Here is a 10,123-nt window from a genome sequence, read left to right as displayed (position 1 = left end):
ATGGTTACAGGCAGGCGCGCTAACCACTACGCCACGGCGTCGGACAAATGTCCCAAAGGTGTCCCATCCTCCCCCCACCCTACTACACCATAAAAAAACTCTCGTTTCATTTTGCGTTTTAAATAAATTCTTATATTGGTCGTTAATAAGTTTACACGTAATGTTGAATATTATTGTGTTTGTTAAACTAGCACGTTTATGCGAAAACTATTTTTTGCAATAACAGCAAAAACGTGCGGCGTTGCGGTTATTTCATTCGTAAATAGCAAAGGTCTTGAGGTTAGAACCTAAAACAATTTGCCTAACCCTAAGGTACTGAAGCGAAACTAATGGGCTGCATTGATGCATATTGCAGTTTTGAAGTTTGGTATACCATAACTTAGGTACAAATCATATTTGAACTAAGACGGAGTATTGCCTATAGTTAAGTCATTTAGATAACGGATTAAAACAATATTGATTTTTCCTTTTAGTTATTTTGTGTGTGTCTTCATTAGATTTATTTAATAAATAGAAATCTATGGTTAAAAGCGGGCTAATTTTTGGTTTATTGAACGATTAACATAAGTTTGGTAATTGATCAAGCAAGAAATTCAAAAGCATTGTATTCTAGCCGCTTTTTGCACATAAGCTGTAAAATTTCGCTGGTATGCCTACTTTCGTTTAAAAATTTCAAGTCTTCGATTTGTATTTTGCAATGTAGTAGCATCGAGTGTAGGAATTGGTTTGTTTTGGTTATGATGCGATCTAACAAAGCCGCGTAGCAGGCGAACAGTTGCTTTTGTTAAAAAGCAACGGCAGTGATATTGGAATATTGTTGTTTGTTTAAATTCGCGGGTACGGCATTAAATTTGTATATCCACAATTATGTTAACGCATAAGGAGTGCCTGGCTCTTCGGTGTTAATTTTCGACATTTCAACTGAATCACTTTGGTCTGCCCCACTGAAGTAAGCTTGGATTTCCTCACTGCTGTTTTCCTTCGTGTCTGGGATCAGCAGCAAATGGTAGATGAGAAACACGACGGCGAAAAATACCCAGATCATCAACATATAAGCTCCTAGTCCAATCTGTTTAAAAATGCATGAGTATGAATCTTTTAAGAAGGAGATTTCTCTAGAAATTTTTATTTTTGATCATTTATCACACTCAATTGAATTTTCCATAAAAAAAAAACAAGACCAAATTTGAGATCAAGAATGGAGATGATCTCACAACTGTGATTTTTTCTGTTATGTGGTAGCAAATCGCCATATAGGCAAACAGAGTGAAAGTTAATACAGTTCGGCCGTTTTAGAACATCCACCTGCAAATAGGGTGGTATGAAGCTGCTAAACCATGCAAGAGTCCACAGAAGCATAGACCCGTATCCATACACAGTTGCTCGAGTCGGTTCAACAGTCAGTTTACCAACCAAAGCGAAGACAGCTAAGTTACTTCCACCAGACCACCTGGAAATTAAAGCAGAGTGTGCCGAGTTTTACGTATTGAAACAAATATACCTAGTTTACAATGTAAATGTCCTGCCCAAGGACGCACACGCCATAAGGCATAATGGTATAGCAGCATCAAGCCTTCAATCGATATATACTCCGGCGTAGAAGCATGCGCGCTAACCGCTTTGCCAGAGCGCCAAACTTTTTAGTTGTTTAATTTAATCAAGATGGAGCATAATTTATTCAAACTAAAAATCATACCAAACTTTCTTATACTTACGCGCACATGTAAATAGCGACTGCAACGATCGCTACGTAAGGCATTGCCGACGGTGCCAGGTGAGCAGTGGCTTGACTTATAGTGAACAACACCATCGCAAAGATAAGGATGCCGTTACATGCAATGTTTACCTTGTATCCTCCGAAACGATCGACGATTTTTGACTGAAACACCAAAAAAAGCTTGTTATGACGTAAGTTTTTGATTTTTGCTGTCTCACCCCGAATACGGAAGCAATGAATGACAAGGCGAAAACACCGATGGTGGCGAACGTCACATTATCAGGGGCGATGCCTGCTTGTAGAAAGATTTGGTCCGAATAGATCAGAATATGGTTTATTCCAACTAAAACTAGATTGCCGTAAACAACCAGAACGGCGAAGAACTGTTTCCTGCAATACAATGTATATAAAGCAGATAATAATTAATATGCATGCAGAACTAGAGCAGTTAGGATTACTTATGAATAGAATTTTCGGAATAACACGTCAAGAAACTCAAGTGTAAGTAAAAACACAGAAATGATATACCGAGTTTTCAGAGCTTTGTTCGGGCTAAAATCGAGCAGCCATATTACTTTTCATGCTGTGCTTTTAAATGCCACTGGTATAGTAGTTCATTCGTATACGGTATACACTATACAGGCGGTGACGTACGCAGACAAGTTTACCTGTATCCTTTGTTCGTCAACATTTCCTTGATGCCGACTTGTTCAACGTTTTTCATTTCACTTTTCATTCTCGCAATTTCTTCCAGTATATTATTCTGTGAAGTGGAAAACATGAAGTCAATGGATCAGCTAGGTTGGTTGTATTGTTGTAATGACCTTCGTTCCGGTTCGTATCAGTTGGAGAACTTCAACCGCTTCGTCCTGTCTCTTCATTCGGATTAAATAAAACGGCGACTCCGGCAACCAAATGCTTGTGATGAGGTAAACAACAGCCGATATACCGATCACTGAAACACCGACGGGCCAAAGCGTTGCTGTGCCTAAAAGCTGTAAGCATTTTGTTAACGAAGAACATCGGTAACATTTGTGGCTAATTTACCCGCGGATGTCCCATTACGGCGCCTAACAATAGACCAAGAAGATTAAAAGCACCCACGACACTTTGCCAGAAAGCAGACTTCGCTGGTGCGCTTAGTTCTGCAACTATCAGCGACGACAAATCTGTTAAGAAATATAATTAGATAGAGCCTTGAGGAAAAAGCAACTTGTAATGCAATTTATACTAGGTGGCGCCGTGACATAGTGGTTAGCGCGCCTGCCTGTAACCCAGAGGCTTTGGGTTCAAGGCTCGTCGTTGCTACCATTGTGGGCGTATGTGTCCTTGGGCAAGACACTTACCCGTCTTACTCCAACCCAGTGGTCACTTATAGGTTGTCTAAATTGTAAGCCATACATAAGAACTTAAAAAATCACCCACCAAATTACGTTTGTGATAACTCGTAAGCTGGCACGAGGTGTATATGGAAGAGAACACCTGTGTTATAACGACTACCATTGCCCGCGACGCGAGGATAAAGTAAGTTACATTTATTAAATTTATTGACAGCTTTATACACTTACTGTACGAGACGCCTGCACCTATACCGGTAAGGAAACGACCGATAATTAGAACTTCGTAGGATCCTGTGAGTCCAGTTATCAGCGCCATTACCAGAATCGATAGCAGGCTAACCACGTGACCCATCTGCATGACTCGCTTCGGGGAAAACCAGCCCAAGAGAAACTTGGTCGCCAACCCGCCGAACATTGCTCCAACAAATAGAAACGAGTTAACAATAGCCATTATGGAAGTGGAGACTGAAGACGGCATCGGGACACCATAACGACTCTATGTAACAGAGACGCAGTGGTTAGTACGGAGGCCCCTTAACAGAACGATACCGGGTTCAAGGCTCGGTGCTGCAACTATTGTAAGCGTAAATTACCCTTTTTGCATGGTAAAAAGTTAATGCGAATAACGATCCGCATTCTTTACTCGCATAATGCGAGTAACAACCAACCATTTACAGCAGATGACACGCTTATGACGTTATGCGTGTTAACTTTGTTTTTGTGAGTAAATATGCGAGTACTTACGCGCATAAAAGTGACCATGAAAAAAGGGTATATGTGTATTTGGGTAAGGGCTTTACCCAGTAGTCACGATTGGGTTTGCCAAAATGGCAGCTATAAACAAAAATCATGTCAATAATACAGAATAACATCTGTTTTATTCGGCAAAACAAAAGAAAAAAAAGGCATTTTTATTTTTTTGTTTAATTTTTCATGAAACCAATACTTAATTCTGTAACCTTAAATCAATATATCTACTTACCACGTGTGTTTGATTGAACAACCGTACCATAACCGGCGCCACCGGATTTAAAAACGTTACTTGGTATGCGCTGATCATTACCAGCATCCCTGCGTTCAGGAACAGAGCGATCGCCCCGAACCTCGAGTTTTCCTGCGTTTAGATAGAAACATTTAAAATTCTGTCAAAATTTTGATTCTTAATCTTTTTATCTGGACGTGACTGAAAAAACACCCACAAAGTTACATACGTGGTAACTTGTAAGCGGGAACGGGGTGTATGAAGCAGAACACCCGTGTTATAACGACTCTTGTTGCCCGCCATGCTAGGATAAATAAATTCCATTCATTCAACACTCAGCACATACAGTGATTTCGCTGTACTTGTTGTAAGTCACCACTGAAGTGCTGTAATTCAATGTTTTTATCGACGCTCTTTATTTGCTGCCCAAAAGAGAATGAAACTTGTCCCATCTTACCCCACCCTACTAAGTAGCCCATGTTGGGGGTGAAGTACAAGATCAAGCGTGACGACCCCACAACGCTAGGTCGACAACTCGGTTTATTCGACAAACAACAACCAACGCTATCGCATTACAGAAAACAGTGAGAACAGCCAAGTAGGAAGAACTCGTTTGTCTTCTCATACAGCGACCGGGGTGGCTTATATGGCGAGAAACTTATGCGTGAATACAAAGTCGGGAAGAGTTTTTACACCTAAGCAAAGTTTTAGCATTGATATAATTATTAGGCAGTATATAGTCTACCAGCATTTTGATACAAATATTGGTATATTATGTGCATTTTGAATCGCAGGATTATATTATAGTAGGGTGGGGAAAGATGGAAAATATTTTTATTCTATTTTATCGTCCCATTTGGTAGTAAACAAAGAACATTCAAAGAATTATAAAACCGTATCTTTACGACTCCTGTGGACCGTTGTTGAATGTTTAAAACAAGGTCAGGAAACTTCGATATTATGTGCTAAAGGTGTCCCGTCTCCCCCCGTCCTACTGTATATAGAATCCTTGTTATGCGCCACAGGAAACGCGCAAAGCACAAGGTTGCTGTTATTTTTACGAAAGTAAACTGTTTACTATACAAGCTTTATGTATTAAGTAAAACTTGAATAAATTTGTGCTCAATCCACAGTCAACCCCTGCAAATATTGATAAGCCCAGGTTCTGCTATAGAGAAACTAATATTAACTAACTTTTTTTTATATAATACACAAACCAAATATTAGTACAATATAGTAGGGTGGGAAAGATGGGACACCTTTTCATTCTATTTTCTCGTCCCATTTTGTTAAGAACATGTACAGTAGGATCATCACGACGAATTATAAAACCGTATCCTCACGACTCCCATAGACCGTTGTTAATTGTTAAAAACACGATCAGGACATTTTGATATCATGTGCTAAAAGTGTCCCATCTTCCCCCACCCTACTATATAACAAACAAAACTATGACTTGAAAAAAATCCACGAATCTGACCCTCATTTGATTTATATAGTTGTTGGTTACGTTATGATAGCACCAGATTAATACTAAACATAACTATGCTACGAAACTTTAAATATTGTCATACCCACTTACCGGCTCAGCCATGGTTACTTTCTATGTAACTGCGGATGCGTTGTTTTCTCTCTCCTGTATTATGCAAAAACTTTCTTCCGAAAATACCTTTTGCAATATCAAAGAAAAAAGATATCGAGTTTTTTTCGTTAGTTTAAGGTCGCGCAGTGCATTAGGATAATATGTGCGAAAAGTGTTCCATCTTACCCCACATCATCATATATTGCACTCGATATCGGATGAAGACAATTCTACTAACATCCATTAAAAGGTGGTGTTTATAAAACCGATATAACGTATAAATATGTAATGAAAATTATAATCACACCAGTGTTGGGAATATCTATAATTTCAGGACTTATTACTGCACTACTTATACAGCAAGTATATGCGGGTATTGTGTATGTTTGTCCACGTTCTGCTCGCCCAAACATTGCAAACTTAGGAAACCTATCTCTTACATAATTTACAAATATGTGGTTTTGCAGAGAGAAAGAGAGTTGCACAAGTCAGCTATTCCAAAGTGACTTGCGGAATCTATAGATAAAATAGAGTGGAAGACGGGACAGCTTTTGCACATAAAAATAATTAATTTTCTGACGGTTTTTCATATAGTTTTGAAGTTAAAAAGCGCGTCTGAATATCCTGATATCGTGTTTTCAAATATCCTGATCGTGTTTTAAACAATTAACAACAGTCTATTATGCTTGAATAACAGACTGACGATGTCATTTAGGCGATATAGTGTAGGCTATATATATCTTCTATTATATAATTAGTTGGACTTGATTTTTGTCTGTTATACATTTTCATAGCACTGATCCTCACTGTATTTCTTTAACAAGAATCGTTCAACTCTATATGAGCACCAGATCAGATTCGCGTAATTTTATTTCGGTATTACTCGTTTAATGTGTTAAAAGCATCAATTGCAGTGATTCGAGCACTTGTTCGATTAAAACATTTCAAGTCTTTCATTTGTAATACTTTGGTTTGCCCCATTGAAGTAAGCTTGGATTTCCTCACTGCTGTTTTCCTTCGTGTCTGGGATCAGCAGCAAATGGTAGATGAGAAACACGACGGCGAAAAATACCCAGATCATCAACATATAAGCTCCTAGTCCAATCTGTAATTATTAATCAAAGGGTAAAAAAAACTGTATTCAAATATTACATTCATGTGGTAACAACGGTCTATGGGAGTTGTAAACGTAGGGATACGGTTTTATATATTTCTTTGAAAGTTCTTTGTTTACTACCAAACGGAATAAAAACGTGTCCCATCTTTCCCCACCCAACTATACCTTCTTAAGTTGCCCCGCCACGCGAAGATAAATAAACTAATTTCATTCAATGCGTTATAGATAATATTGCCAACTATATTTGTGCAACAACAACTTTACCCAAAGATTGAGAACCGAATAAACGAATTCGAGATCAAGAATGGAGAAATTACAGCACAACTGTAATTAAACATCATGTGGTAGCAAATCGAGCTAAACGTTAACACAGTTCAGAAGGTTTATAAAAACTGAGCCCAAAAACCTGCAAATAGGGTGGTATGAAGCTGCTAAACCATGCGAGAGTCCACAGAAGCATAGACCCGTATCCATACACAGTTGCTCGAGTCGGTTCAACAGTCAGTTTACCAACCAAAGCGAAGACAGCTAAGTTACTTCCACCAGACCACCTGGAAATTAAAGCAGAGTGTGCAGAATTCGGGAAAAAAAATCTAAAGAAATTGAAACTTTTGAAATACACCGTTCTTTGGTAAATTAAATTGAAATATTCAATAAAAATTCATTCATTCACCTTTTTTAATGTCGCTATATAGTATTGTGGGGAAGGACCGCTTTACCGCATAATAACTAAATATATCCTGATCGTGTTTTAAACCATTACCAACGGTCTATGGGAGTCGTGAAGATACGGTTTTATAATTCTTTGAATGTTCTTCGTTTACTACCAAATGTACGAAAAAAGTGAATGAAAGAGTGTCCCATATTCCCCCACCCTATTATATTAAACAGCATGGCGCACGCTGTACTTACGCGCACATGTAAATAGCGACTGCAACGATCGCTACGTAAGGCATTGCCGACGGTGCCAGGTGAGCAGTGGCTTGACTTATAGTGAACAACACCATCGCAAAGATAAGGATGCCGTTACATGCAATGTTTACCTTGTATCCTCCGAAACGATCGACGATTTTGGACTGGAACGCAAAAACAAACTCGTTATGACGTAAGTTGTTAGGATTTTTGCTGACTCACCCCGAATACGGAAGCAATGAATGACAAGGCGAAAACACCGATGGTGGCGAACGTCACATTATTAGCGGCGATGCCTGCTTGTAGAAAGATTTGGTCCGAATAAATAACGATATTATTGATCCCAACTAAAACTAGATTGCCGTAAACAACAAGGACTGCGAAGAACTGTTTCCTGCAATGCAATAAAGCAGTTTATTTAACGATTTGAATTTGAATGCAATTACATTAGTACCACGTTTTGCCCAAGCAATTCGCATACAAAGTTATCTTATGTTAGAATGGAGAAGACGCGACACCTTCCTCGCTTATCCTAATCGTGTTTAAACAATTAACAACGGTCTATGGGAGTCGTGGGGATACGGTTTTATAATTCTTTGATTGTTCTTGTTTACCACCATACGGGGAAATCATATAGTAGAGTTTCCCACCTTCCCCCACCCTAGCAGACTCCAAGAGTTATGGAAAGAACTTTCGAAAATATTGTTTAGTCCATTTGGTCGCAACTTTTCCCCGAAAGGTTAAACCATTCACCGAGAACTGCGTTTCGGCTGAATTCAAGCATTGTTATTTTATGTTACATGTGTAAGTTCACACACCTGTATCCTTTGTTCGTCAACATTTCCTTGATGCCGACTTGTTCAACGTTTTTCATTTCACTTTTCATTCTCGCAATTTCTTCCAATATATCACCCTGTAAAGTGGAAAAATGAAGTCAAGAGATCAGCTAGGTTGGTTGTATTGTTGTAATGACCTTCGTTCCGGTTCGTATCTGTTGGAGAACTTCAACCGCTTCGTCCTGTCTCTTCATTCGGATTAAATAAAACGGCGACTCCGGCAGCCAAATGCTTGCGACGAGGTAAATAACAGCGGGGACGCCGGCAAGTGAAATACCGACGGGCCAAAGCGTTGCTGTGCCGAAGACCTGAAACGGTTTTGATGGCATAACATAACTTGATTGCTATTTATCTCTTCAAAAACAATAGCGAAGTTCATGTTATTTAATATAGAGAACGAACAGAAAGAAATCAACAGCAAAATTAACGACTGTTGTTAAAACACGCTGGATAAAAAGTGTGGGAAAAGGTGTTAATTAAAAAGCGTGGTTGTTGCACCCAAATGACAAAGAACATTTGTTCAACTTAGAGCTAATTTACCCGCGGATGTCCGATAACGGCGCCAAGTAACAGCCCGAAAATATCACAAGAACCGACGGTGCTTTGCCAAAAACCCGACTTCGCTGGTGCACTTGTTTCTGCAACCATCAGCGACGGCAAGTCTGTTGAAATACAATGGAAGAATGAAAGATACAAGAACTCCCATCTCAAGACAAAGTTGTTATAGAGAGATTGTCATGTAGTAATGTACTTACTGTATGAGATGCCCACACTTAAACCAGCGAGGAAACGACCAATAATTAAAACTTCGTAGGATCCTGTGAGTCCAGTTATCAGCGCCATTACCAGAATCGATAGCAGGCTAACCACGTGACCCATCTGCATGACCCGCTTCGGGGAAAACCAGCCCAACAGAAACTTGGTCGCCAACCCACCAATAAATGCTCCGACAAATATGAACGAATTGACGATGGCCATTATTGATATGGAAACTGAAGGCGGCATTGGGACACCGTAGCGGCTCTGGTAAAAAAGTAAAATCATGGACGGAGAAAACTTGTACCTTAACCAGGGGATACCGACTGCGCATGCGCAGTAACGTTGTGGCGCATGCGCAATAAGTCCAAATTTGCTTTTTGTGTTATATTTGTCATTTATTAAATCTACCCACCACATGTGTTTGATTGAACAAACTGACCATAACCGGCGCCAACGGGTTTAAAATAGTTATTTGGTATCCAGTGATCATGACCAGCATCCCTGCGTTCATGAACAAAGCGATCGCCCCGAACCTCGAGTTCTCCTGCGTTTAAATTGAAACGTTTATACTTTAAATTTGGGTTTCTATATAAAGGAAACGATAACCCGCTTCCTGATAGAGTATGAGCCATTCGATCGCTTGTATGCGCCACGACATATGTTTCAGCTACGTGAGGATGAATAGTTTAAATTTAGTCACTCATTACTAACCCGCTTTCAAAACCTTAGTAGGATGTGAAAGATGAGACACCTTTAGCACTTAATATCCGAATATCCTGATCCTGATCGTGTTTTAAACAATTACAACGTTTTGTGAAAGTCGTCAGGATACGGTTTTATAATTCTTTGAATGTTTTTTGTTTACTATCAAATGGGAC

The 10,123-nt window shown here is 39.3% G+C and overlaps 2 protein-coding genes across 2 annotated transcripts in view; both read right to left on the bottom strand.

Annotated features, from left to right (window-relative positions):
- Nucleotides 1–525: 525 nt before the first annotated feature.
- Nucleotides 526–5,682, bottom strand: LOC100183590 (solute carrier family 2, facilitated glucose transporter member 5-like). Its single transcript, XM_002119504.5, has 10 exons — nucleotides 5,622–5,682; nucleotides 4,040–4,171; nucleotides 3,286–3,553; nucleotides 2,765–2,886; nucleotides 2,542–2,712; nucleotides 2,386–2,480; nucleotides 1,936–2,107; nucleotides 1,716–1,879; nucleotides 1,306–1,450; nucleotides 526–1,069 (listed from the first exon to the last, which is right to left on the bottom strand). Exons 1-10 carry the CDS (start codon nucleotides 5,631–5,633, stop codon nucleotides 866–868), a joined length of 1,485 nt encoding a protein of 494 aa, XP_002119540.3. The 5' UTR covers nucleotides 5,634–5,682; the 3' UTR covers nucleotides 526–865.
- A 792-nt stretch (nucleotides 5,683–6,474) lies between these two features.
- Nucleotides 6,475–10,123, bottom strand: part of LOC100185958 (solute carrier family 2, facilitated glucose transporter member 5-like) — a 3,734-nt gene continuing 85 nt past the window's right edge. Inside the window, exons 2-10 of the mRNA XM_026838093.1 lie at nucleotides 9,658–9,789; nucleotides 9,242–9,509; nucleotides 9,027–9,148; nucleotides 8,624–8,794; nucleotides 8,469–8,563; nucleotides 7,873–8,044; nucleotides 7,651–7,814; nucleotides 7,145–7,289; nucleotides 6,475–6,726 (exon numbers count right to left, since the gene is read on the bottom strand). Of these exons, the coding sequence (XP_026693894.1) occupies nucleotides 6,556–6,726; nucleotides 7,145–7,289; nucleotides 7,651–7,814; nucleotides 7,873–8,044; nucleotides 8,469–8,563; nucleotides 8,624–8,794; nucleotides 9,027–9,148; nucleotides 9,242–9,509; nucleotides 9,658–9,789 (1,440 nt within the window). The 3' untranslated portion in view covers nucleotides 6,475–6,555. The remainder of the gene's footprint in view (nucleotides 6,727–7,144; nucleotides 7,290–7,650; nucleotides 7,815–7,872; nucleotides 8,045–8,468; nucleotides 8,564–8,623; nucleotides 8,795–9,026; nucleotides 9,149–9,241; nucleotides 9,510–9,657; nucleotides 9,790–10,123) is intronic.

Source organism: Ciona intestinalis, unplaced genomic scaffold (genome assembly GCF_000224145.3).
Source record: "Ciona intestinalis unplaced genomic scaffold, KH HT000054.2, whole genome shotgun sequence".
Lineage (NCBI taxonomy): Eukaryota > Metazoa > Chordata > Ascidiacea > Phlebobranchia > Cionidae > Ciona > Ciona intestinalis.
The sequence above is the reverse complement of the archived record's forward strand: the minus strand, read 5'-3'. Positions and strand labels throughout refer to the sequence as shown.